Below are 24,064 nucleotides of genomic sequence, written 5' to 3'. Positions count from 1 at the left end.
GGATGAGACATTCCTTTTAAGTCAACTGTTTGCCAAGGATGCCAGGCGGTATCTATGTCATTGACTGATTTTTGTGCTAGATCCATTCTTAGTAGTGATGAGCGAGTATGCTTGTTACTACTCGGTACTCGCACGAGTATCACTGTACTCGGGCTACTCGGCGGAGACCGAGTAATCTCGCGATACTCGTGCTGTACTCGTGGTCTTCATTTCTGCATGTTGGCGCTCTTTTGAGAGCCAGCCCTCATGCAGGGATTGGGTGGCAGACCACTGCAATGCCACAGCCCTGTTAGTTGTGGAATTGCAGTGATTGGCCGGCCCGCACAGCGTGACCGAGCCTTTATACCGGCCGGCGCGCTGTGCTCTGCTCACAGCCATCCAGACAGTCAGTGCAGGGAGAGTGTCGCTGCTTCAGGGAAAGGTTTGCGGCCCTTTATAGCTATTTCCGTAGCAGGGCTGCAAACAGTGTGACCAAAAGTCCTTCTCAGGACTATTCTAGTTGTATACAGGCAGGCAGGGTATAGCTAGGTCGGAGTACAGTAGCAGAGTCCTTCTCAGGACTATTGTTGCTGTATACAGGCAGGGTATAGCCAGGTCGGAATACAGGCTAGTGACCAGAAGAGTCCTTGTCAGGACTATTGTAGCAGTATACAGGCAGGCAGGCAGGCAGGCAGGGTATATAGCCATTCCTAGTGGTGACCGTATACCAGCCTTCATCATATCTGGGGCTGGTGTACACAGTCTAAAACAGTCCAGATAGTGTCAGACTTCTCATTAATTGTCGCTCCCAAAAACCTGTTAGGTTCTTAGTGTGTCCGTGCTTGCATTTAAAAACCGCACGTGTGTGCCTGTCGGTGGCAGCGTACAGGTGCACTTGTGTGCGTTTTTACCAAACTATTATATAACGCACAAGTGTAGCGTATAATACACGTCAGTCAGCAGTGGCTGATAGTGTCAGAGTTCTCATTAATTTTTGCTCCTAAAACCTGTTAGGTTCTTAGTGCGTCCGTGCTTGCATTTAAAAACCGCACGTGTGTGCCTGTCGGTGGCAGCGTACAGGTGCACGATTTGCACAAACTTGGATATAACGCCCAAGTCTAGTGAATACACGTCAGCACAGCATTGCAAAATGCGCAAGGGCGTTGGCAAGGAACAAGGAAGTGGACGTGATGGTGGTGCAGGCAGAGGCCGAGGTCATGGGCAAGCTCTAATTTCGCCACAACAAAGGGCCACATCTAGTCGCTCACACGTCCTGTCCCAAATTCTTGGGGACCGCAGCAGTACACCGCTCTTGAACCAAGACCAGTGTCAACAGGTTGTTAGTTGGATAGCGGATAATGCTTCCAGTCAGATTGGCACCACCACAAACACTCTGTCTTCCACACGGTCAAGTGTCAGTAGCCGTGATACTGCACCGCACATTTCAGAACCTGATCCTCCTTCCTACCACAAGGCTGAGTACACGTCCTCGGACATTAATGATCCCACACTTGGACACTCGGAAGAGCTGTTCACGTTTCCATTCGCACATTCTGGCCTCTCGCCAGCTAATGTTGAAGTGGGTCATGAGGAGATCGTATGTACAGATGGCCAAATATTTGAGCAGCCACGTTCTCACGAAGTTGGCAACGTGTCTCAACAAGGGGTGGACGATGATGAGACACAATTGTCAGGAAGTCAGGAGGAGGAGCAGGGTGCAGAAAGACGACGTGGTGGATGATCCAGTAACTGACCCAACCTGGCAGGAGGATATGCAGAGCGAGGACAGCAGTGCACAGGGGGAGGGAGGCGTAGCATCCCAACAGGCAGTAAGAAGCAGGGTGGTGGCTCCAGGCAGAAGTCAAGCAACCGTTCCCCGGAACAACAACACGACACAAGGTGCCTGTACAAATGTTAGGTCTTCCCGAGTCTGGCAGTTTTTTAAGTTGGCTCCAGATGATTCTAAAAAGGCCATTTGCAACACCTGCCGTGCAAGCATCAGCAGGGGTACCAAAACTAGCAGTCTGACCACCACCAGCATGATCAGGCACATGTCAGCCAAGCACCCGACTTTGTGGGAAGTACAACAGAGTCGAGGAGCAGTGCTTGCTGATGTCACTGCTACGTCTTCGCTGGTTGTGCATGCGAGCCAATCCCCTGTCCATGCTGCCTGCGAACAAGCCTCCTCCGGTCCTGCACCTGCAGTTGCCTACGCAGAAATAACACCATCATCAAGCACGTCCTTGTCCCAGCGCAGCGTTCAGTTATCCATTCAGCAAACCTTTGAACGCAGGCGCAAATACACTGCCAACACCCCACATGCCACAGTTCTAAATGCTAACATTTCGCGACTGCTTGCGCTGGAAATGTTGCCTTTTATGCTGGTGGAGACAGAAGCATTCCGCGACCTGATGGCGGCAGCTGTCCCACGTTACTCGGTCCCCAGCCGCCACTATTTCTCCAGGTGTGCCGTCCCCGCGTTGCATAACCACGTGTCACAAAACATCACACGTGCCCTGAACAACGCTGTTTCACCCAAAGTCCACCTAACCACAGACACGTGGACAAGTGCTTGTGGGCAAGGTCGCTACATCTCGTTGACGGCACACTGGGTTAATATTGTGGAAGCTGGGACCCAGTCTGAGCGAGGGACGGAACACGTCCTTCCCACACCAAGGTTTGCAGGCCCTACCTCAGTCAGTGTTTCACCCACACTCTACAGCTCCGGAATGTCATGCTCTTCAGCCTCCTCCTCCTCCTGCGCATCCTCATCCACTGTACCCTCCACACCAGTCCCAAGCTGGAAGCACTGCAGCACTGCCTCGGCGAAGCGGCAACAGGCTGTGCTGAAGCTAATCTGCATAGGTGACAAACCCCACAATGCAGAAGAGGTGTGGACAGCTCTGAAACAGCAGGCAGATCACTGGCTCACACCTCTGAACCTAAAGCCAGGAAAGGTCGTGTGTGACAATGGCCGGAACCTGGTGGCGGCTTTGAGGCGAGGCCAGCTGACACATGTTCCATGCGTGGCCCATGTGCTCAACCTCGTGGTTCAGCGGTTTCTAAAGTCATACCCAGAGCTGTCTGATCTGCTGGTAAAAGTTCGCCGCCTGTCTGCACATTTTCGAAAGTCACCTACTGCTTCAGCCGGCCTTGCCGGCTTTCAGCGCCGTTTGCATCTTCCGGCTCACAGACTGGTGTGTGATGTCCCCACGCGTTGGAATTCAACTCTGCACATGTTGGTCAGGATATGTGAGCAGAAGAGGGCAGTTGTTGAGTACCTGCATCACCTAAGCCGTCGGGAAATGGGTCAAACTCCACACATAACACCTGAGGAGTGGAGATGGATGTCCGACCTATGTACCATCCTCCAATACTTTGAGGACTCCACCAAGATGGTGAGTGCTGATGACGCCATTATTAGCGTCACCATACCGCTACTCTGCCTTCTAAAACGGTCTCTGCTCAAAACCAAACATGATGCATTGCAGGCGGAGCGCGATGAGTTGCAGCAAGAAACAGTAGTGGGTGTGGGTGATAACACACAGCCCAGCCTCGTCTCATCACAACGTGCAGTGGAGGACTATGACGAGGAGGAGAATGAAGACATGGAGCAAATCTCCGGCCAAATTGAGGATATGACATGCACACCAGTCATATCCTCGGTTCAGCGTGGCTGGCCAGAGGACAGGGTAGATGAGGAGGAGGAGGAGGAGGACAGCATGTTCAGTCATCGTGTTGGTCAGGCTACTGAAGTCCTGGCTGTTAAGAGTCTGGCGCACATGGCTGACTTTATGGTAAGCTGCCTGTCTCGTGACCCTCGCGTTAAGAACATCTTGGCTGACAATCATTACTGGTTGGTAACACTGTTAGACCCACGCTACAAGGAGAACTTTATGTCTCTTATTCCCGAGGCGGAGAGGTCAACCAAAATGCAGCAGTTCCGGAAGGCCATAGTCATGGAAGTAGGCAAAGCATTCCCCTCACAAAACGCTAGCGGCATAGGTCAGGAATCAGTGGACAACCAAGGCGTACAGCCGAGAGAGGCACAAGTCCAATCCGCCAGAGGTAGGGGAACAGTCTTTAAGATGTGGGACAGTTTTCTCAGCCCCTCACGTACCACAGCCCCTGAGGTGCGGGGTAGTGCCACAATAAATCCTAAGTTTGCCCAGATGCTCAAGGAGTACCTTGCAGATCGAACAACTGTACTCCGACATTCCTCTGTGCCTTACAATTATTGGGTATCCAAGGTGGACACGTGGCATGAATTGGCTCTCTACGCCTTGGAAGTCCTGGCCTGCCCTGCCGCTAGCGTTTTGTCAGAGCGTGTTTTTAGTGCCGCAGGTGGAATCATTACAGATAAACGCACCCGCCTGTCAACTGAAAATGCTGATAGGCTGACTCTGATCAAAATGAACAAGGGTTGGATTGGGCCAGACTTCACCACACCACCAGCAAATGAGAGCGGAATTTAAAGTTTGTAACGGGAATTTGCCATGTACCTCCAGTCACCCATGGGTACACACTTCTGGACTTTGGATAATCGCTGGACTGCTCCTCCTTCTCCTCATGCGCCACCATGATGACCGTTACAAGAGTTAGGCCTTTGTTTCAGGTATACCCCCAGTGGTAAATTTTTTCGCCCATTCTTTGCAGAATGGACATTACAATGACAGGAGACCCGCTCCTTTGCAATGGGAACAATGTTTTGAGGCCCTCATGCACGTCTCTATCCAGGGACAACGTGGAGCCTCCCAATTTTTGGCTGCCCTGCCAAAGGGCTATACTATAATACACCCACTTCCTGACAATGGACACTTAATGTTTTGAGGCCCTCATGCACGTCTCTATCCAGGGACAACGTGGAGCCTCCCAAGTTTTGGCTGCCCTGCCAAAGGGCTATACTATAATACACCCACTTCCTGACAATGGACACTTAATGTTTTGAGGCCCTCATGCACGTCTCTATCCAGGGACAACGTGGAGCCTCCCAATTTTTGGCTGCCCTGCCTAAGGGCTATACTACAATAGACCCACTTACTTCCAATGGGCACTTCAGGTTTACAGGCCCTCATGCACGTCTCTATCCAGGGACAACGTGGAGCCTCCCAATTTTTGGCTGCCCTGCCTAAAGGCTATACTACAATAGACCCACTTCCTTCCAATGGGCACTTCAGGTTTACAGGCCCTCATGCACGTCTCTATCCAGGGACAACGTGGAGCCTCCCAATTTTTGGCTGCCCTGCCTAAGGGCTATACTACAATAGACCCACTTCCTTCCAATGGGCACTTCAGGTTTACAGGCCCTCATGCACGTCTCTATCCAGGGACAACGTGGAGCCTCCCAATTTTTGGCTGCCCTGCCAAAGGGCTATACTATAATACACCCACTTCCTGACAATGGACACTTAATGTTTTGAGGCCCTCATGCACGTCTCTATCCAGGGACAACGTGGAGCCTCCCAATTTTTGGCTGCCCTGCCAAAGGGCTATACTATAATACACCCACTTCCTGACAATGGACACTTAATGTTTTGAGGCCCTCATGCACGTCTCTATCCAGGGACAACGTGGAGCCTCCCAATTTTTGGCTGCCCTGCCTAAGGGCTATACTACAATAGACCCACTTCCTTCCAATGGGCACTTCAGGTTTACAGGCCCTCATGCACGTCTCTATCCAGGGACAACGTGGAGCCTCCCAATTTTTGGCTGCCCTGCCTAAGGGCTATACTACAATAGACCCACTTCCTTCCAATGGGCACTTCAGGTTTACAGGCCCTCATGCACGTCTCTATCCAGGGACAACGTGGAGCCTCCCAATTTTTGGCTGCCCTGCCAAAGGGCTATACTACAATAGACCCACTTCCTTCCAATAGGCACTTCAGGTTTACAGGCCCTCATGCACGTCTGTATGCAGGGTCATTGGTGAACCTCACAATTTTGGACTGCCCTGGCAAAGGAAAATACTACAAAGACTCAGTTCCTCAAAATGGGCACATTAGACTCAGAGGCCTTTATGTACGTCTCTTCTCAGGGACATCGGAGTGCCACACAATGTTTTACGTAAAATCTTTCATGTATTGATCTCAAAAAGTAACATACATTAGCTCTATCTCACTATTGGGTATGTGCCCTTAACATTTCCGCCATGAAAATTCATTTTGGTGTCATTTTGGAAGGTTTTCTGGTGAGTCCGTAAAAATGGCGTAAAACGCGGACAAAATTGTTCACAGCTGTGACTTTTGAGTGATAAATGCTTCAAGGGGTCTTCCCCATGCTGTTGCCATGTCATTTGAGCACTCTTCTGAGACTTTTGTGCCATTTTTAGGGTTTCTACATGCTGCCGGTGGTCATTTCACAAAAATACTCGGGTCTCCCATAGGATAACATTGGGCTCGGTGCTCGGGCCGAGTACACGAGTATCTTGGGATGCTCGGCCCGAGCCTCGAGCACCCGAGCTTTTTAGTACTCGCTCATCACAATTCTTAGCTGTAAGAAGCCGAGCTAGCCAGGCATTTTTCCTGTAGTGGTAGCTGAATGACTGCTATGTGGTATTACATAACAGTCACTCAGATGAATAGCTGTCCAGGTCATACAAGGACAGCTTCAATCTGCCAGAATGGGAGTCACTTCTACAGCTATTGTACTCTCAATTTTAGTTCACAGAGGTGGGTCCTGGGGCGTTTGCCACAAGCACAATGGTTAAAGAGAACATGACAGCTGTACATGCTGCCCGATCTATATTCAGTAAGTATCAGATACTGGTTTTATGGTATGTTCTCTGAAATTTCGCAGCGTTCAACAGAAAAACATACTTTAAAAGTCACCTGGGACCAAACCGCGCTGGTGACTAGTTGAATAGCCATTTCACTAGCGGCCTCTCCCAGCCCACTGCACTGGACTGACAGATCTCTTACTATACATGTGAAGGAAGGTTTGGACACTGAGCGATGAGGGCTCCACACTCCTTTGCCAGAGACAATCAGTGTTTGTAGACCGCTTTAGGTGAGGTGTGCAATGTGGCGCCCTGGACAAGCCAGGACGTCACAGGTACTGCAACAACACACCACACACCCCGGCTAGGCACACAGAAGTCAAACAGAAATCCTTGTTGCCTCCCTGCAGGGGCTGATGTCCACACCAGGGGGTGGGCGAGGCGGTTGGTCCCGCCCACCGAGGAGTTCATAGTCCTGGAGGCGGGAAAAGGAGTCGGTGAGAGAGAGAGTTTTGGAGAGTGAAGTGGCAGTAGAGGAGACTGACTGTGTCCGGGTGTGTGGCCCGGGCACGTACAGCAAGGTTGGCAGACGGTGGTGACCATCTGCAGGAGAGGCTGATTGGAGTGAACCGTAAGGACCGGGGACGGGCGGTGGCCCGCCGGTACCGGATCGGAGAGCAAAGAGAAGCCAGCACCATTCGGCAGGGCCTGCCGACCCCGACCAGGCTAGGAGTCGCCGTAAAACCGGTCAAATCCGTTAGCGAAGGGAACCTCTGGGGTTTCCCAGCAGTCAAGACCCGATTGAAGGCAACAGCTCACACCGTGAAGGGGAAACACAGCCACTGCCAAGGCTACAGCTCCCAGGGCCAGAGCCTGCGGGCAAAAGGGGCTCCCTCAGCATCCATCCAAGCTGGGGAGCGGGTTACCGGTGGGAAGCCATTGGAACCGTAAACACAACACAGGTGCAGGGAAAGGCAGTCACCATCAACCTACCGGGAGGAGAACAACCGCAGCCGTCTGTGGGACCCGTCCATCCAGCCGTTTGTTTTACCGGAGACTTTGTGTTCATCATTGGCTGAGTGAGTACCACTGTGCCGTGCGGCACCGCGCTGCCCCCGCGACCCTGCACCTCACCAGGCCCCGTAACCCGCCTGACATCCCTCCCTCACAGGGCCCCGGGACAACCAACCCCCCTACCCACGGAGGGGAGAAAAACAACATCCAAGCTGCTCCTTGTCACCGATCCCGGGATCCCCGTCCAGAGCAGCGGTGGTGTCACAACCTCACCACAACCGTGGGTGGCGTCACGGACAATATCCCCAAACCACACCACCCCCTTTCACTCACGGGCGAGGAACGCCGCTCGAGTCCCCGGGATCCGGCCCAGCGCTCGAGCCACCACCGAGCAGCAGCAGCCGGACCCGAGCAGTGGGTGAGCGCAGCGTCCCCTCCCCGCCCGCGACATGCAACACTTACAGTTCTCTTCAGGGCACCCAGCAGCCAGTCACTGTCATAGACGTAGCAGAAAAACACATGACACTGGGGTTCTCTTGACAAAACAATGTTCAACAATTTTTATTTTTTTTTCCTCCACCCTCATGACAGACATGGCTACACTTCTACGGTTCTTTTGCTGTTTTCTTCGGGGGTACACTATCTAGTCTATCACACTATCTGGGAATGGTCCTTCAGCTGCTGGCCCTATACTATACTTACGCTTCTCCCTCTTCTCTCTTCAGCTACCCATGGTCCTCTCACTGCCCCTGATAGCTTCTAGTGACTTGACTTCCTTTGGCCCATCTGAGGTTCTCTGCCCTAATGGCTGTCTAGTCTCCAGACTCTTCTAAGCCCGTCCCGAGCTGAGCCATAGACTCTGGACCATTAGAAGATACCTCTGGGTTCTCCGAAAGGCTGAAGTTACATGGTCACGTCCTCACTCCACGAACTCTACTGCAGAACTGCACTCAGCTCTCCTCTTAACCCCCCCCCCCCTCCAGTAAGCTGAACCTGGCATAAACTGATTCTGTTACTAACAAAATCTATCTACATAACATTCCTATACTTTCTATACTTTACATTGCTTCCTATAAATGACATTCTAAACCTTTACCTCACACTAAATCCTACTTAACATCCTCCACTCAGCTGTATCTGACTAATACACATGGATACAGCATTACGCTTTACATAACAATACACTTTATATTACCACCCCTATGCATACGCACTTTCTTGTCCTGCTTCAAAGCCACTACAGACGTAGAGAAATCAACCTATTTATCCTATGGGAGCCTACATTTCATAGCCACATAATCAATTTTTATACCAAAAAAACACAACCATAGCAGGACCCTGCATTTTTTTCTGGGGACAATGGAATACCAAAAGTAAGTCACCTTATTTAAGGGGGCGGCGTAAATCTGCTGGAGGAACAGCAACAGTCAGCAGAGAGCCCGCCCCCATGGACGATTTACAAAATTTACATAGCAAAAGGTACAAGTTTATAAAGTATTTAATTTGGTTTAAAAGGGGCCACAAAAAGTACAGTAACCTTGCTAGAATGCAGCCCAGGAGCTGCAGAGGGGGAAACTTTTAGGTTTAAAGCAAAATTTCTGATGACAGGTTCCCTTTAAAGTGAACAATAGCATTGAACAAAACCACTGGATCAAAAGAACCATCACAAAAGAAATCGTCTATTTAGTGAATTATAGAGGAAATTCTGGACACATCCCAGACTACCATCTCCAGAAACTAAACAAAAGCTTCAAAATGAGAACACAATATAGATCAACCACTGGGCAAACAGCAATCAAAGTAAGATTCACCATCGGACATGTAAAGCGGGCTTTACACGCTACGACATCGCTAATGCGGAGTCGTTGGGGTCACGGAATTCATGACGCACATCCGGCCGCATTAGCGATGCCGTTGCGTGTGACATCGATTAGCGATTTTGCATCGTTGCAAAACAGTGCAAAATCGCTAATCGGCGACACGGGGGTCCATTCCCAATTATCGTTACTTCAGCAGTAACGAGGTTGTTCGTCGTTCCTGCGGCATCACACATCGCTGCGTGTGACGCCGCAGGAGCGAGGAAGCTCTCCCTACCTGCCTCCCGGCCGCTATGCGGAAGGAAGGAGGTGGGCGGGATGTTACGTCCCGCTCATCTCCGCCCCTCCGCTGCGATTGGGCGGCGGTTCAGTGACGTTTCAGTGACGTCGCTGTGACGCCGCACGGACCGCCCCCTTAGAAAGGAGGCGGTTCGCCGGTCACAGCGACGTCGCCGGACAGGTAAGTATGTGTGACGGGTCTGGGCGATGTTGTGCGGCACGGGCAGCGATATGCCCGTGTCGCGCAACAGATGGGGGCGGGTACGCACACTAGCGATATCGGGACCGATATCGCAGTGTGTAAAGTAGCCTTAACACAACAAATGATAACTGCCAGGGTGCACAGGAATCAAATGGAAAGCTGCCTCATTGTCGGGTCTTGCCTTAAGTGCCCCTTTTCCTTTTCTTCTCACCAAATATATTGTCATATTAAAAGACACATATGACATGGAAGTCAATTCTGGGGAAATGTCATTATTAAGCGAAAAATCAGCTGGGTACGAAAATTAGTGTTTGAGCGGGAACTTATGTTCCCACTTGGAACCACCCCCGAAGAAGGATCCTTAATGGACATGGCATGAGACCAAATTCAACCTCCTTACCCAATTTGTCTTTTACTACCCCTGGATGCTCCTTTACTGATTTCAAACTACCTGGCCTAAGAATAGGAGCCCCGAGGGTTAAACAGAATCTTGAAACCGTCTACAAACCCCAGCTTAATCAAAAATGCTGCTTCCAAATCTGGGTACTTATATAAAAGGGGAGTATCACTTCGACCCTTACCAAGGTCTTATCTCGCTTGAAGACCTTTTGTCTGACTCTCCTTTAGCCCGCTTGAAATGTGACGCCCTGGGCAAGCCAGGGGTCACAGGTCACAACACCACACGCACCCCACATTCCCTGCAGGTACACACAAGGTCAAAACTAAAATCCTTGTTGCCTTCCTCCAGGGGCTGGGGTCCACACCAGGGGGTGGGCCAGGCGGTTGGCTCCGCCCACCGAGGAGTTCACAGCCCTGGAGGCGGGAGAACCAGGCAGTGCAGTTTAGGAGGAAGAGGTAGAAGGAAGTGAAGGAGTAGTGGAGCAAAGGAGAGGAGCTTGTAAGAGGAGTAAAGAAGTAAAAAGAAACAGTTAAGCAAGCCTGAAGTTGGTCCGGGTGTGTGCCCCGGACTGAGACAGCAAGGTTGGCAGACGGCGGTGACCGTCTGCAGGCGAGACTGATTGGAGGTTGCCGAAAGGACCGTGGACGGGTGGTGACCCGGCGGTACCGGAGCGGTATACGAAGATTAGTCAGCACCAGGGCAGGGGCCTTTCGGATCCCGGCAAGGCTTGAAGTCGCCGAATTTGCCAAATCCGTCAGTAAAGGGGACGACTGTCTCCCAACAACCAAGTCCCGTTGAAGGCAACAGTCCAACCGTTAAGGGGAGACACCCCCACCGCCAAGGCACCAGTTTCCCAGGGCCAGCACCTGCGGGCAAGAGTGGAGCTCCTCCGGCTCATATCCAAGCTGGGGAGCGGGTTACCGGTGGGGACCCATCGCTACCAAAGAGACTTTCATAGGTGCAGGGAAGAGACCGTCACCGCTAACTGCAGGGAACATCAGCACCGTGAACCGTCCGAGGGACCCGTCCAACCAGCCGTTTATTTACCGAGAACTGTGTCGTGTTTACTGGCTGAGTGAGTACCTCTGTGCCGTGTGGCACAGCGCTGCCCCTGCGCCCCTGCACCTCCACAGGCCCCATCCCCGCCTGTCCACCATTCCAACCCCATCACCGGGCCCCGGGAGCACACCCCTACCCACGAAGGGGCAAATCAACAACTGGCTGCTCCGTACCATCACTCCCGGACTCCCCCAAACAGAGCAGCGGTGGTGTACATTCAATCACCACAACCGTGGGTGGCGTCACGGACAAAAAACTATCCCAAATCCCAATCCCCTTTCACTCACAGGCGAGGAGCGCCGCTCGAGTCCCCGGGATCCGGCCCATCGCTTGAGCCACCGAGCAGCGGCAGGCCGCAGCAGCAGCGGCAGCCACACCCGAGCAGTAGGGAGGGCGCGGCGTCCCCTCCTCCGCCCGCGACAGAAACACCTGACCAAGCTATGAGTGCCTCCACACCCGGAACACTCATGCTTGAATATCCATTATGCACTGAATTTACACTGTTCCTCATTAAACTGCCAGCAATACCTCTTTACCTAAGATGCTGGGGACCCACTCACTGAGCTGGAACCCCCGAGCCCTCATTGAAAGGGCTGACAAGCAGGTGTCATCATTAACCACATCCACAAGGAAATGTATTATGATCCCACCTTATACCAGGCCTCATAGCTTTTTTTTTCTGTCTAAACTGCTTGTCAAACCTAAGCCACGACAGACCCCCATAGACCCCGTACGCTTCCCCGATTTCATCCATATATCCAAACAGGGCCAAGCAATGCTCAGATTACTTTTCACCAACTAAACTTGCCAAAATCGCAAATGCTTGAAGCCAATTGGCAAACATTTTTGGAATTAACCTATATCTAAATTTTTCCTCCTCATCCTTTTTATTTATAGAGTCGCTAGGCTTAACATCATCCAAATTAACCTTTTCCAACAGAAGTAAAGAAAAACTTTCCACGTACTCTCCTTTACAAATTTATCCCTCACCTCCTGCTTCAAATGCGCCCCAAACGGGCCCTCAAAACACACGTATACCTCACTCCTGGCCCTATCATCAAAACTTAACGCCTGATCCTCCTCTGTTTCACTTGAGCCTTTTGTTCCGCCACCACTCCCGTGCACCCCTATGCTGACCAACCTCCGCAACAACCTGGGTAACTACAGCTTTTGGTCTAACCTTCACTCCGTAATGTGCTGGACTCTCCCAAGCACCTACTGGGGACTGCACACCCCACCTCTCAGGAAACGCCCGTTCGACTGCTAAACCATGCAGTACACACAACTGACCCCACAAATCCAGCTTCCTAGAATTTAGGCCCTGACTATTCCTAGGAGCAACCCCTGTATTACTGCTCCTGACATCGAACCCTAAACCCCCCACAACAAGTAAATATGTAGCAATCAAAATGCCTTGGAGATAATCTTGGCACAGTTCTATGCCTTCGCCCCCTCCGATGATTAGTGCTCCGCCGGCCGTGACCGGTTAGCACATGCTGCGAGCATGCATGAGGTCATCACCACAACAGGAGTGGATGTGCAGGCTGCATGAAGCTTCTCCCTGCTCCTGCACCAGCTGAACACCGTGGAATGCCCTGGCTGCTTATAGAAATACCAGTAATGCTACCAGGTCAGCCATGGATTCTTCAGCTGCAGCCTCTTTTTTCCTTTCTGTTCTTGAAGATGTCAGAGAAGGTACCAACCCCCCCTATCTTTTTTTGCCCCTTATAAACTTGACACTTTTCCTTCCTACCATTTGCCACCCCTACATGGGTGCCACTAGTGCCCTGATTGACCACCATAGATGTTAACCCTTTCACTCCCCCCTCAATTGTCATGTGGCCTGTATACCTTATTTGGGCTCCCAGGCCTTTCTTTATGCTGCTCTCAGATTAAAGAACAACAACCTATTCCTGTTTGGAGAGTTGAACAGAAAATGTCCTAATTTTTAGATCCCATGAAACATAATTTTTCCGTTTATAATGAGTATAACTAAATAAAACAAATTATCCCATGTGTGATATTGTGATTTCATACTTGTTTCATTTTACTTGAATTTGTTATATCACATCCACATATAGAAGAATAAATGTGTGAAGAAAGGTACCTGCAACCAATCACTGTGCAGAGTTAATAACTGACCTGTTGTCATACAGCTAAGATTGTGAATCTGTGCTCCTTACCACATGCAACCTTGGCATCTGGGTCTTGTTGTATATGGGCATCTAGGACTGCGTCACTTATCTGATCACAGATCTTATCTACAAGAAAGAAGAACATTCTTGTGAGCCATTAAATAATTTGATTTCTAATGATTTCTAACCACCTTTGTGGTGCAGACCCCATTGAGTAGAATGTCTTGACATTTTAGACTGACATATCCTATAAAGAGAGGCACAGGTGTTTGTTATACTCCTACAGACTTAAAGAGGTTGTAGCAAGTTTGGACGTTATCCTCTATCCGATCACTGAGAGAAAGATCACTGAGACCCCACTGAACATGAGAACAGGGTTTTGAAGATCCGCAACTGAATGGAGTTGTAGGATGAGCCTACAAAGCTCCACGCCATTTATTCTCAATGGGCCCAAAGTAGATAGCCGAGTGCTCCACTCAGCAGATCTTTGGCACTCTTATTAAGAAGGAATGAAGTGGAGATGTGAATGCTCAACCTCGGCTCCATTCATAAGGGACTCTTTAGAGCCCTATTCTTGGGATTGGTGGAGTCCTAGTGGTTGGACTCCCAGCTATAGGGAAGTTATTTTCTACCTTGCAGATAGGGAATAATTTACAAACTTGGTACAACACATTTGTCTGTGTATGGGTCTCAAGCACCAGACTCCACAATTATTGACATTCACATAATCTCACTTTTCTAAAACGTCATCTGTAATGAAACAGCCAGTAGATATGAGAATGAGAGGGGGACTTTGGCTTAGGCTTTGCCTAGACTAGTGCATTTATTAGCTGCCCATGCACAAAACAAATAGCATGCGGACAGTGCACAGACCAACGTCTTTGAATGTGCTTATTCGGATGAGCATTATTTTTATGTGAATAAAGGTAGAAGTCCAACTCTGGCATTCAAAATCTTCTTTATTACAGTTGATATATAATGCATCATTTTGCAGACAGTGAACACATGGACCTCTACCTTTTATCTTTTGAATTACACTGACTATGGCGAAGCTCTTGCCCGCGCTCTGTACGGGAAAAGGATTAGCAACATAGTCACAGCTGGACTTTACATTTTTTATTATTTTCATGTGGACAAGCCTGAAAAAATACAGAATGGATGAGACACATTCATAGAACTCAATGAGTGGTAACCACAATCCCTTGCTGACAATAATCGTGTGACCTCCTACTTTTCTGGATCCATTGCACATATTATCTAGGAAACAATGTTATAGTTTTTTGGTTTTTTTTTAATTGTAGATTTTTAAGATGTCATACAGATGTAAAGGATGGATAAAAACAAGCAAGTTTTCATACAATCATCTAATCCTGGCCATATTTTGTAGACAGTTTGAAAATGTAATATAGTTTCTAACTTAAATGAGTATAGCATAGCCAGCATTGTTATTTAGAGGGGCTGTATGAGATTAGGAAAACAGGTACTTTCTTCCAGTAATAGTGCCAATTTTGTACATGGGCTAGAATTGGTAATGCTGTATATCCTCATTTCGATAACAATTTGAAGGGAAAAAAATGATACCTGAAATAGTAATGTTGTTAATAGCCTGTGTATCTCTGCCATAGAGGCATATGTTCAATAGCAAATTAAAACAAACATTTTCTTTTTATTTTCCTTCCTCTGAGGCTGAGTTCAGACGAGAATATGCAACATTATCCATTTTTTGTTGCATATTTTTGGATATGAGTTCTTTTTGTCTGTTTTCCTATCCGTACTGTATCTAACACGCCCAGCTCCAGGGCCTTAGGCGATACTCGGAACTGGGTCCGGGGATGTCAGTGGTTGCGGGGCCCAACTCCGTGACCCTGGCGGTGTCTTTTCTTCAATAAAGGGGATGATGATGGGAGTTATATTTTACAATAAAATAAAGTACGTGACGTCACCTGTGGTTTTGCGGCTATGTGGGCTACCGCTGCTCTACATGTTCCCCGGGGCAGGTGGTGATGGCACAGCTGAGGTGGTCTTGCTCCCCACAGGTGGAGGGGGACCCCGGGGCAACCGTTGGAAAGTCTATTTTGGGAACCCGGTGGACTTCAGGGTGCAGGGTCGGGGTACGGACAATAATGGACAAAGACAGCAGTTTCTTTACCTCCTTCCTTTTAACTCCACAACAACCGGTGAAGTCCAGGGAGACCGCTACAGGTAATGGTAGCGATCCGGTTGGCCTGGAAGCAGTTTGGGGGTATCACCCTGGCCAGATAAGTATTGAGGCCTTCTCACTACGCTCTTCTTCTCTCCTACAGGACCCCGCTGCATTAGTCAAATGGAGTACCTCTCTGCTGGGACTTGTGGTACTACCCTTTACCCGTATGGTATGCTGCGCGGGCCTTCATAGGTGCCGCTCGGCTGGCAGCGGTTCCGGGTCCCTGATGTGCAGCTGTATCTTTTGGGTTGTTGTGCGGCCAGGAGAATTGCAGTCCTCCTGCCCTTCGGATTTGGTTACCAGGACTCGAGTACCCCGGGCAACCACGGACTCCGATGTCCGGTCTTTAGCGTTTTCTTCTGAGATGAGCCAGTTCAGCTCCGCTCCCCAGAATCTTCCTCCTGTGCCTCTCTGTAGACCTTGCTTTTTTGGGCTCGGCTATCTTAGCCCCAGACCCCAGCTCACTTGTCCGCGCTACTCCAGCTCTTCACTCGAGCTCCTCTCTCTTCAACGGTCAGCTTCCAACTGTCCCTCCTCTAACTCCTCCCCCAGGTCAGAGCTTCTGGGAAACTCACAAGAACACCAAATTTAGAGATCCCTCTGCTGGCCCAGAGTAGGAACTTGTAACACCTGCCTGGATAAATAGACTCAGGTAGGATGTAATGGACAGACTAGAGGGAAGCCCCTCACCAAGCAGGACCCCAGAACCCTGAAACCCTTTAACCCCTATACAGGGATTTGGAATTACACAAGGCCCTGGAGATCTCTACCCGTGGAAGGCTGCAGTCCGATGAGAGTAGTCGTCAGGCAGGGTCCAACCAGGAACAGCAGAACAGGGACAGAATCGGCAGGCAAAGGCGTAAACAGAAAACGTAGCAGTGGTCAGATCCGGGTCGGGCAGCGAGGTACAAAACAGCAGGCAGAAGGGTAGTCAACAACAAGCAAGTCAGCGCACAGGAATCACAAAACAAACAGCACATGAGCCAGAATCAGAACTATCTCTGGCAGAGGCCAGCAGACAGGAGGGGGGGAATAAGAAGGGTGTGGTGTCTTCCCATTAGCTGTAGCTGAATGATGGTACTTCAGCTGGGAGACACCCGCCACCTACAGTCAGCCAGCGGTACTGCAGATCCCAAGATAACCCAGCCCAGTGGATGATCGTAGCCTGCGCCCACCGGTGCTGCTAGCATCGACTCCTCTCCCATCACCAGCACCATCCACGGCAGGAACACGGCATCGCCTGGCGATCGGAGCAGAAGTCGCTGGAGCAGACTCCGGCGGTGACGTAACAGAACTGTGTTGAATGTGGGTACTACTGGCCAAGGGACTCCCCCTCTTGCTTCCAGGCTTAGTATTAACCCTTGTGGGGTAACACTACTGTGGCAACCAGACCACTGGTGTGCCACATATCAATATGTCCATTCCTTAAGTCCATTTTGTCCACCCATAGGGCGTCCACGATACAGTTTCCTATCTTAATAATTAATGGATGCATGAAAAACATATGACATACAGTAACGTGATCCGTTTTCTGCATATTCATTGTCTTGTAATGGGCGAGCCTGATCCAAAATATGAATCAAAGTAGTGCATGCTGGGATTTTGTTACACGCAGACCATCGATCCTTGTGTAAAAGTGTTCACATGAAGTACCACATTGACTTCATTGCACTGTGCTGTCCATATTTTCCCCGTTTTGCTCACGGACAACACACAGACGATTAATAGACTCATCTGAACAAGCCATAATGAATGTCTTTATGTCTTATCATAATATGAGAGATTAGTGCAGCAAAATGTTGATTCAGGTGTCTTCTTTCCCTAGAGTACCAGAAACTATTGCCAGCTTCTAACACATGGAAAATTTCTACGAAAGAGATTGAGAACTAGATCTATTTTTAAACTCATCTCATTTTACAAAACCTCCGATGTCAACTACTCAGCATCCAGTCCATACTATATGCTAACACATTCACATGCTCTAGTAAAACTTAGAGTCGAATGAGGCCACATATATATCTCAGAATATGGCCATACCATCCATTTTTTGTTTTACAAACGTCGACATTTTTGTCATCACTTAAACAAAAACAAACAAAAATATAGAATATCTGTTTCATCTAGTGACCTGGGAATTTATGCCAGCAGGTCATTTTTACAGCATAATGAACACCAGAAAAACAATGAAATCAGAAAACAATATCATTTATTTCAACATTTCACCCAACCTGGAACTTTTTTCCCATATTCCAGACATTATATGGTAAAATGAATGGTTTAATTCACAAATATTATTATTATTATTATTATTATTATTTATTTTATAGTAGTAGTAATAATAATAATACATAATACAAATACAACTCGTTTTGCATAGAACAAACCCTTACAGGGCTATGCCAATGGAAAAAAATTGAAATGTTAAGGCTTTCAGAAGAGGGTAGAAAAAACAGAGGAGCAAAATGAAAAATCACCCAGTCATGAAGGGGTTAATGTCAAAGTGAAACAAATCTATGGAAAGCTATTGGTGGAATCTGGGACCTACATATCGATGCCCACTGTAGATCAGGCCTTCTCGTCTACATTCTGATTAACTCATGCACTCCGATGTTTAAGAAAGGTTATATAACCTACCAGAAAGATCACATTATAGATTGCCTAACAGTAAACACTATAGCTATGCCTATGCATTTTGAAAGAGAGTGTCAATCACTTGTTACTTTGGGGCTAGGACTCTACTTGAGCACCTTCAAATGGGACTGGAGTGTTTTCTGTTTTCTATCTGTAGGACAAGTGATCGATATGAGATGGGTGGGACAGGAAACGCAGCACATCACCGATTATCTGAAAACTGTGAATGGGAGATAATATTCTGGACAGGCCACCAAGCAAGATATTGGCCTGCTGTGCTCCACCCCATACATTGCTTAGTTATGGCAGCTACTGAAGCAGTTTTCACCAGTTTGGTGATAGTGTTGAACCCACACCGATCTCCAACTGATGTCCTATGCTAAAGATAGGCCATCAATATGTCAGTCCCTGAGAAACCATTTGTATCCCATGTGCCATTGACGTTGTGCATTAACACACTATTTTGGAAGCTGGAGGCCACTGTAGGCCTAAAGGGTGCTTTACACTCTGCGACATCGCTAGCGATAGCTAGCAATATCGTGCGTGATAGCACCCGCCCCCGTCGTTCGTGCGACATTTGGTGATCGTTGCCGTAGCGAACATTATCGCTTTGGCAGCGTCACACGCACATACCTTTTCAGCGACATCACTGTGACCGCCAAACAATCCCTCCTTCATGGGGGAGGTGCGTTCAGCGTCATAGCGATGTCCCTGCGGCTACACTAAGCGGCCGCCCAGTAGCAGAGGAGGGGCGGAGATGAGCGGCCGTAACATGCCGCCCACCTCCTTCCTTCCTTCCTCATTGCTGGTTGACGCAGGTAAGGAGATGTTCGTCGTTCCTACGGTGTCACACGTAGCGATGTGTGATGCCGCAGGAATGACGAACAACCTCGCTACTGACCAGACAACGATTTTTGGTAAATGAACGACGTGTTACAGACCAACGATTTTTAACTGTTTTGCGATCGTTTAAGGTCGCTCCTAGGTGTCACAAGCTGCGATGTTGCTAACTATGCCGGATGTGCGTCAAACACCGTGACCCCAACGATCTATCGTTAGCGATGTCGCAGCGTGTAAAGCACCCTTATGACTTTCAGGCCAGTGGAGCCAGGTGAGACAACAGTGTTCCAATGTACATGGCGCAGTGATAACCGCAAATTGATTTGATTACAGTTGCCCATTAATTGTGACTGCTGGGGTCAGGGACCTAAGGTTAGATGAATATGAATTTTATTATTTTTTTTTCTCTGTTTTTATTATTTTTTTGAAAGCACTAAATTAAAGGGGTCAATATTGATATTGAATTAAAGGGGCTCTCTGGATGACTATTATTCAGTGATGAGCATCTGGGCATTATTATTGATTGAGAGATACAGTCTAGGTATTATTGATTTGGAGACATTCTGAACATTATTCATTGACCACTTTCTGCAATAATATTGATTAAGGGGGCACTCTAGACATTACTGTTCATTAATTGTGCACTTTTGGCATTATTATTAATTAAGGGGACCCATGAATTACTATTATTCAGTTACTGTCATTCAGACATTGATATTGATTTAGCAGGCAGTGAATGTATTATTAGTCATTTAGGAGATTTTTACTTACTAAGGAGGCATGCCAGGCATTATAGGTTAAAGTGACACTGTGGGCATTATTACTCATTAATGGGGAACTCTAGGCAACATCTGTTAATTAGGGATTACTTTTAGGGGGGGCACTGAAGAGATATTATTATTTTCTAAGTAGCAGGGCAACAACATGCACAGAATTTGGGGAATCATCAGTATGGGGAGTTCGTTTAGTTGGCAATAGATGGGGACAGTGCTGGTGTCGCGCCCAGGGATATAGGGTACTCTGTTCCGGCCAGTGTCTCTCTTGGGAACGTCATGGTGGTGGCTGTTACCTGGTTCCGTGCCCTTGGCCCTTTTTGTAATGGGGATATTTATAGGGGAGAATATGATAATGTTCACATGTGACGCCACTTGCGGTGATGCGGCTAAGTGTAGGGAGCCGCCACTGCAGAATGTCTCTATTAGGGCTGGTGGTATTGGCAGCTAGAATGGTAGTCCCTCCGCAAGTAGGGATTTGCCCCAGAGGGTGTATGGTGCAGTGGGCGTCGGAAGAAGGTAGATGGTTTCGCTTCCAGGTCCCCTTCGTCCCAGTGCCAGTTTGGTTCTCTGGTACCTTCTTCCCCTGCACCTGTCTCTGGTAATTGGGTCCCCATGGTATAGAGCAACTGTGGGTTCTGTGGTTTGTCCACTTCTGTCCACCTGATGGTAGCGTGAACCCTGTGGGGATAGTCTCTGGTCCTGTCCCCGGTTATCCCTTTGCTACTGAGTCTTTGGATTCTTTAGGGTCAGCAAGGTCCTTGATGGTCTCCTTTGCTGTGCAGGTATTAACAGGTTGGCTTGAAGCTCTTTCCTGTCCTAGGGTCCTGTACCCTGTCAGTGCATAGTTCCGGGAGTACTCCACCGGCAACCACTTCTCCCTGGGTACCAGGTCACCATTAATTTGAGTCAGGACGTCTCTTTGCTTCCACCTTCACTCCTCACCTGTCAACTCTCAACTGACTACTCTCCACAGTCTGCCCCTCCCACCTTGTCAACTAGGTGACTAGATTGTCTCCACCTCTAGGCGGCCATCCATTGATCCCACCCTAGCTGGGTACCATTGTATGGGGGATTGTTGGGGAAAACTGGGATTACCTGGGTTTTTGGTGGTACCGACACTGGGGTTCTGGGTCCCTAAGGGGGTAGGCACTGCATCCTGGTGGGGATGCAGAACCTTGTAGCACCCTGATGGTTTCAGGGGCGCTACACTGGAAATATGAGAAGTGAAATGTGCCTTTCTTGTAAACTCTACAGATGAGTTGTGGTTGGAGAAGTTGTCATATTAGTCAGGGCCTGATAGCAAATAAAAAAAAAATGAGCGACTGCATCAAAAAAGAATGTCAGTCACTATCTGAACTGCAATCTAATCATTTACATGTTCTGCAGGACTGATTTCTACCACTATATAGGGTGCTCTAAACACTGTGACATCGCTAACGATATATCGTCGGGGTCACGGTGTTTGTGACGCACATCCGGCGTCGTTAGCGACATCGCAGCTTGTGACACCTAGGAGCGACCTTAAACGATCGCAAAAGAGTTAAAAATCGTTGGTCTGTAACACATCCTTTATTTACCAAAAATCGCTGTCTGGTCAGTAGCGAGGTTGTTCGTCGTTCCTGCGGCATCACACATCGCTACGTGTGACACCGCAGGAACGACTAACATCTCCTTACCTGCGTCCACCGGCAATGAGGAAGGAAGCAGATGGGCGGCATGTTACGGCCGCTCATCTCTGCCCCATCTCTGCTATTGGGCGGCCACTGTGACACCGCAGTGACGTCGCTATGACGCCGAACGCACCTCCCTCTTGAAGGAGGGATTGTTCAGCGGTCACAGCGATGTCGCTGTAAAGGTATGTGCTTGTGACGCTGCCGTAGCGATAATGTTCGCTACGGCAGTGATCACCAAATGTCGCACGAGCGACTGGGGCGGCTGCTATCACGCATGAGATCGCTAGCTATCGCTAGCTATGTCGCAGCGTGTAAAGCACCCTTTAGGGTCACAGTTTAGCAATAATATCGGTCTCGATGTTTGTATAGTCTTTTTATTCAGCAAGATTATCTGCTCAAGTTTGCCTATTTTCAGTATGATTATGGTGGGCATTGTAGCTGTAAACATATGCTACCTGGGTGGGAGGCATAAGATGGGTTCTCCAACTGCCCCTTTGCTGAACCCCTCACTACAACTCTGCTAGAAAGTGATGTACATTGAATATACCTATAAAACACAAAAAACTTGGATGTTTAATAACCCTATTTATAACCAAATAATCACTTTTATCATAAAAATAGTGGTATTCATATTTGCTGCTAAAAATAGAAATAATAAATGACGGAGGGCATGATTACTTCTGCATTCTAATCTTTATTGATGTGCTTCTGTGATTTATCACAACTTTTTATATTTTGCTTCCAGCTGTTTTATTCCTATAAGTATTTTAAGCTACAACATCCCTGCAGCTCTGTATACTACATACTATACACTAAAGGGTGCTTTACACGCTAGCGATGTCGTGCGCGATAGCACCCGCCCCCCGTCGTTCGTGCGACATTTGGTGATCACTGCCATAGCGAACATTATCACTACGACCGCGTCACACGCACATACCTTTTCAGCGACGTCACTGTGACCGCCGAACAATCCCTCCCTCAAGAGGGAGGTGCGTTCGGCGTCATACCGACATCACTGCGGCGTCACTAAGCGGCCGCCAAATAGCCGAGGAGGGGCGGAGATGAGCAGCCGGAACATGCCGCCCACCTCCTTCATTCCTTATTGCCAGTAAACGCAGGTAAGGAGATGTTCGTCGTTCCTGCGGTGTCACACATAGCGATGTGTGATGCCGCAGGAACAACGAACAACCAGTTGCATGCACCACCAATGATATTATGAAAAGGAGCGACGTGTCAATGATCAACGATTTTTGACGCTTTTGCGATCGTTGATCATCGCTCCTTGGTGTCACAAGCTGCGATGTCGCTAACGGCGCCGGATGTGCGTCACTAACGACGTGACCCCAACGATATATATCGTGACTTAGGAAAGTCTGACTGACTGCCCTAACTTCCCGTTCTGACCCAAACCAGTTATCCACCTTTTACCGCTTTTCCACTCAAAATAAGACACAGACTGCGTGACATTGGATATAAAGGCCACAGCAGCCTCGTTTATTAACACCAAAATAATCAATAACATTTTATTCATAAATATAGTAAATAACTCCATAAACATAACCACCAGCAAAGGAGGGGGGGTAAGTGAAGAGTCCCTTTGTACATGATTGCAACACCAGCTCCACCATGTGCCCTCAGCCGCACCACACCGGCTCGAGGACACCCAGCCCATTAACATGCCCTGCTGTGACCCAGCACAGCAGGGTCCCACCAACTATACCATCGCACCACCAGGGGTAACCCGTTCCTGCACTGGGTTCCCCCCCGCTCTTTGTGCAATCCACCGACTTCAAATACCCCCCTCCTTTCCGCCGATTGCTGCGACAAGGTCAATCCTCTTCGTCTCTCTGTTGATTGCCAGAAATCCTAAAATAGGGCGGGTGGGTGGGACAATTCAGATGTCTTCCAGGTAGTGAATGACCTCCCACCTCCTAATCCGGCCCTATATATACTCCCCTACACTAGCAACCCCCTGACCAATTACATGGCCCCACAGCCCTATAACTCTACCTCCCACTTTTCCCGCACAAAATACCCTGCACCTTAACCCCTTGCTAACCCTCAGGCCTAGCATCCCTCCTCAGTCATGTTGCCCTCCCTTGAGCACTTTCAGGGCAGACGTCCGGGCTTTTCTTTAGCGATGTCACAGCGTGAAAAGCACCCTTAAGTCTGAACGTGTGCTATGGCATTTAAAAGGACAAATATGGAGGCATTTCCTTCTAATAAGTAACAAGAAACTGAGGGAATAGTGCTTACTTCTGTGTTTCACAAACTGTATGGCCTTCACTCGAGGCTAATTCCTACACTCTGTATTTGCTTTTTGATTCAGAATTTAGATAGT

General features: G+C 48.8%; 1 protein-coding gene across 1 annotated transcript in view; it reads right to left on the bottom strand.

Annotated features, from left to right (window-relative positions):
• MAT1A (methionine adenosyltransferase 1A) overlaps positions 1 to 24,064 on the bottom strand; it is a 178,266-nt gene that overhangs the window by 113,656 nt on the left and 40,546 nt on the right. Inside the window, exon 2 of the mRNA XM_075347304.1 lies at positions 13,649 to 13,726. Coding sequence (XP_075203419.1) covers positions 13,649 to 13,726 — 78 coding nt within the window. The remainder of the gene's footprint in view (positions 1 to 13,648; positions 13,727 to 24,064) is intronic.

This window comes from Anomaloglossus baeobatrachus, chromosome 5 (genome assembly GCF_048569485.1).
Source record: "Anomaloglossus baeobatrachus isolate aAnoBae1 chromosome 5, aAnoBae1.hap1, whole genome shotgun sequence".
Lineage (NCBI taxonomy): Eukaryota > Metazoa > Chordata > Amphibia > Anura > Aromobatidae > Anomaloglossus > Anomaloglossus baeobatrachus.
This window is presented reverse-complemented; position numbering and strand designations above follow the sequence as displayed.